We start from the raw sequence: 3,119 nt of genomic DNA on the forward strand, positions 1-3,119 counted from the left end.
GTTTATGAAAGAAATCACAGCTCACAGCCACAAGCAGGCCTGACATCAGCATAAGGCCAAGACACAGGTCCTAAAAGGCCTGGAACAAGAAAGCTCAGGATGCCAACTGCATTACAGGTGCCTGGTGAGCAGTGTGATTCTACTATGAGGAACATAGTGGAGGTTAAGAGCCCATGGGGGGTGGGGAGAAAAAGAATCCATAGAGCTGTGTTTTGCCATTACCTGGGGAGGACCTGCAGCCAAAGACAACATGGGAGACTAGGAAGCCTTTGAGGAGAAGCCTTTATGTGCAAGGCTCACAGGCAGATGACTGTGTCAAGAAGGAACCCAGGGAAGACTAAGATAGTTCATCCTTGGCAGGGGGAAATCTAGCAGGATTGTTTCTGCCAATGCACAGAATTGTAGAAAAGAAGGAATGAAAAAGGGACCTAAGGAGGTCATCCAGTCCAATCCCATGTTCAAGGCAGAATCAAGTGCTTGTCAAATCTTCTCAAAACTTCAGAAACACATTGCATACACAACTAGCAGACATAATACCCAAAAACATTAAAAAAAGACCCTTTAAATTTGCTACACGTAGAGGATGGGAACTAGCTTATTAGAATACACTCGAGATTCAAGTAAAAGGACTATGCCCCCCTGCTACAGAGGAAGCCTGAGACCACCATCCATGCCAATCTGATTATGGGGTAAAATTCCTTACTGATGGCTATTGGTCTGTCCCTGAATGGAGGAGCAAGCCCTTCCAACCAAGGACCTCTGTTTCCAAATCCCAGTAGGAGTATCAGCACACCTCAGTCAAAATTCCCAGCAGATGACTACCTTAGGCCCATTTCTTAAGTATGCGAGTACCTCTCCCTGAACACTATGACATGCAGGTAGATACTTACATGCAGCAGCATATAGAAGCTGAAGCAAACTAGGAAGGAACCCGAGAGGCAAGAACTACTCAGTTCAGACAAGCTCCTCCTTGAGAGGGAAGTCTTGAGATGTGGGCATTACATTAACAAGATATAGCTGGATTTGTATTCAATCCCAGCTATATTCATCAGGGAAGCAGAAGATTTGATGGGCTAGCAACGAGCTACATACCTCATCAGCCTTACCTTAGTTACCATACTTCTACTATGTGGTGGTTCAACTTATCAAGGCTGTTCATTCACTTCAGTAACGAACAGATGCTGCCAAGTTAGAAGCTGGCTTCAGTTAGTCTGCCCACTTGTAAGGGACTCTACCTGCTCAGAATGACCTCTAGTACATACTGTACTTCTACTACAGTAGTAACAATGCTCGACTTCACCTTACTATCTCTCTACTGCAAAGACAAGGGACAAGAACTGCTAGGTCAACCCAGCATTCCCAGACCTCTTCCTAAGGCTCAGAGCACAGCTGCACAGAAGAGCTACTCATTGTTCATAGGACTCACTAGGTTAAAAAAAAAACGATTAGGTTGCCTTTAGAAACACATTAGCTAAATCCATTTTTGATAAGTCTTCAAGTGGCTCTACTGAATTAACTCTCCAGCTCATTATTGGTACAACCACAACTAGCTGGGTTTCTGAACTAAACTCACTGACTGACCCTAATGTTCAAATGTGTTGGTTTCCTTGCTGTTAAGCTAGTTATTTTCCTATTCCAGATATAGCCCTCAGTAGCAAGACTAGGGCTATGCACATGCACCATTTATAAAAGGAAGCAGTCAGGGGCCAAAAATACACATACATAAATAAAAAATAAGTAAGTAAAAATCCAAGATCAGCTGCCTCTTCTTGCTTGGACATAGAATGAGACTCCTCATCTTCATGCACAGAGTCCCATGCTGCTTCTGTGGCTGCCATGATTTAGTTAATTCTTCACTACCGTCACTGAGTTTCTGGTTCTATGTAAGCTAAGTGGCACCGAAACCTTAGTTCAAGGGAGGAGGGGGGGAAAAAAATGGGCCTGGATCCCAAGCAGGAGGACGGAAGGGAGCGGGCCACTAAACTTCTGTTGCATTACTGATTTGAACAAATTTCCGGTCACTTAAAAATTACTGTGTGTGTAATTTTTGTCCCTAGCCCTAAAGATAAAATACACTGCATGAATATCTAACAAGAAGCAATGTTTCCTTGAAATTAATGCTACGTTAAAACACAAGCCTCCAGGAAAGCACACTAGCCAACTCCACTTGCACAACATTTATTGCAAATGAAGTTACCTGCTGATTAAGAAACTTCCTCCTTCTGAGGTGATGAAGAGGTTGCAAATATTTAAAATTTAGGAGAAGGACCTGAGCTGGCAATCTGGGAAATAGTAGCAGAGACCTCCCCACAGTATACAGACCACATTCCATTAAGGGTGTACTGTGCAGAGGCCAAACTCTATAAAAATCACAAGGACAAATACCTAAAGTTCAGCATGGAGCAAATTAAATACCATCATGGATGGATGCTTAATTCATATATAGCAAAGAACAAGTGACCACTTATTTCAATATACTTTATTTTAAAGCAGTTAGGTCACAACACTAAGCTGATTCCATCTGCCATACACAAGCTACAAATGCTTGTTTGACAGCTAAGGATCAATCTTTAGTAGCATACTTGAAAAGTGAATAAAAATCCATATAAAAACAATATTCAAATAGTTTCCATAGGAACACAGATAAATGTGACCCCCATCTCCTAGTTATCCATTTTGTTGCATTTATACTAAACCTAGACTTGGAAAAAAAATTTAAAAATTCTAGCAAGATTTAAGTTAATGGTCCCCAAAATGCCCTAATTTCAAATACTAAACTTGCAAATACTAACTAAAATGGATCTATAACGTTAATAGTAGCTGAAGCACAAGTTGCTGAATATTCAATTCCACTTTCCCAGGCGCAAGACAGTGGCAGAGTAGTGACATCCTGCTCCTCCACCTCAGCTGGGAAACCTTCCTCCTTGATTTGTTGCATTAGTTGCCTATATAAGAAGGTGGGGGGAGGGGGGGGGGGAAAAAAAGAGTCAACATCAAAGAACAGTTTTAGGGCCAAATCAATTACTTAAGGATATCCTATTTACCTTGACCCTTACACAACAGGACACATTTAAATGTGTTTGGCTTTCAGGCCAGTTATGCTTCCATTTTGGAAAAAA

At 41.7% G+C, this 3,119-nt stretch overlaps 1 protein-coding gene across 1 annotated transcript in view; it reads right to left on the reverse strand.

Moving 5' to 3' along the window:
- Window positions 1-2,461: 2,461 nt before the first annotated feature.
- Window positions 2,462-3,119, reverse strand: part of ODC1 (ornithine decarboxylase 1) — a 13,234-nt gene continuing 12,576 nt past the window's right edge. The window contains exon 11 of the mRNA XM_019520744.1: window positions 2,462-2,945. Coding sequence (XP_019376289.1) covers window positions 2,792-2,945 — 154 coding nt within the window. The 3' untranslated portion in view covers window positions 2,462-2,791. The remainder of the gene's footprint in view (window positions 2,946-3,119) is intronic.

This window comes from Gavialis gangeticus, unplaced genomic scaffold (assembly GCF_001723915.1).
Source record: "Gavialis gangeticus isolate Ggan-Ray unplaced genomic scaffold, GavGan_comp1, whole genome shotgun sequence".
In the NCBI taxonomy this organism is placed as follows: Eukaryota; Metazoa; Chordata; order Crocodylia; family Gavialidae; genus Gavialis; species Gavialis gangeticus.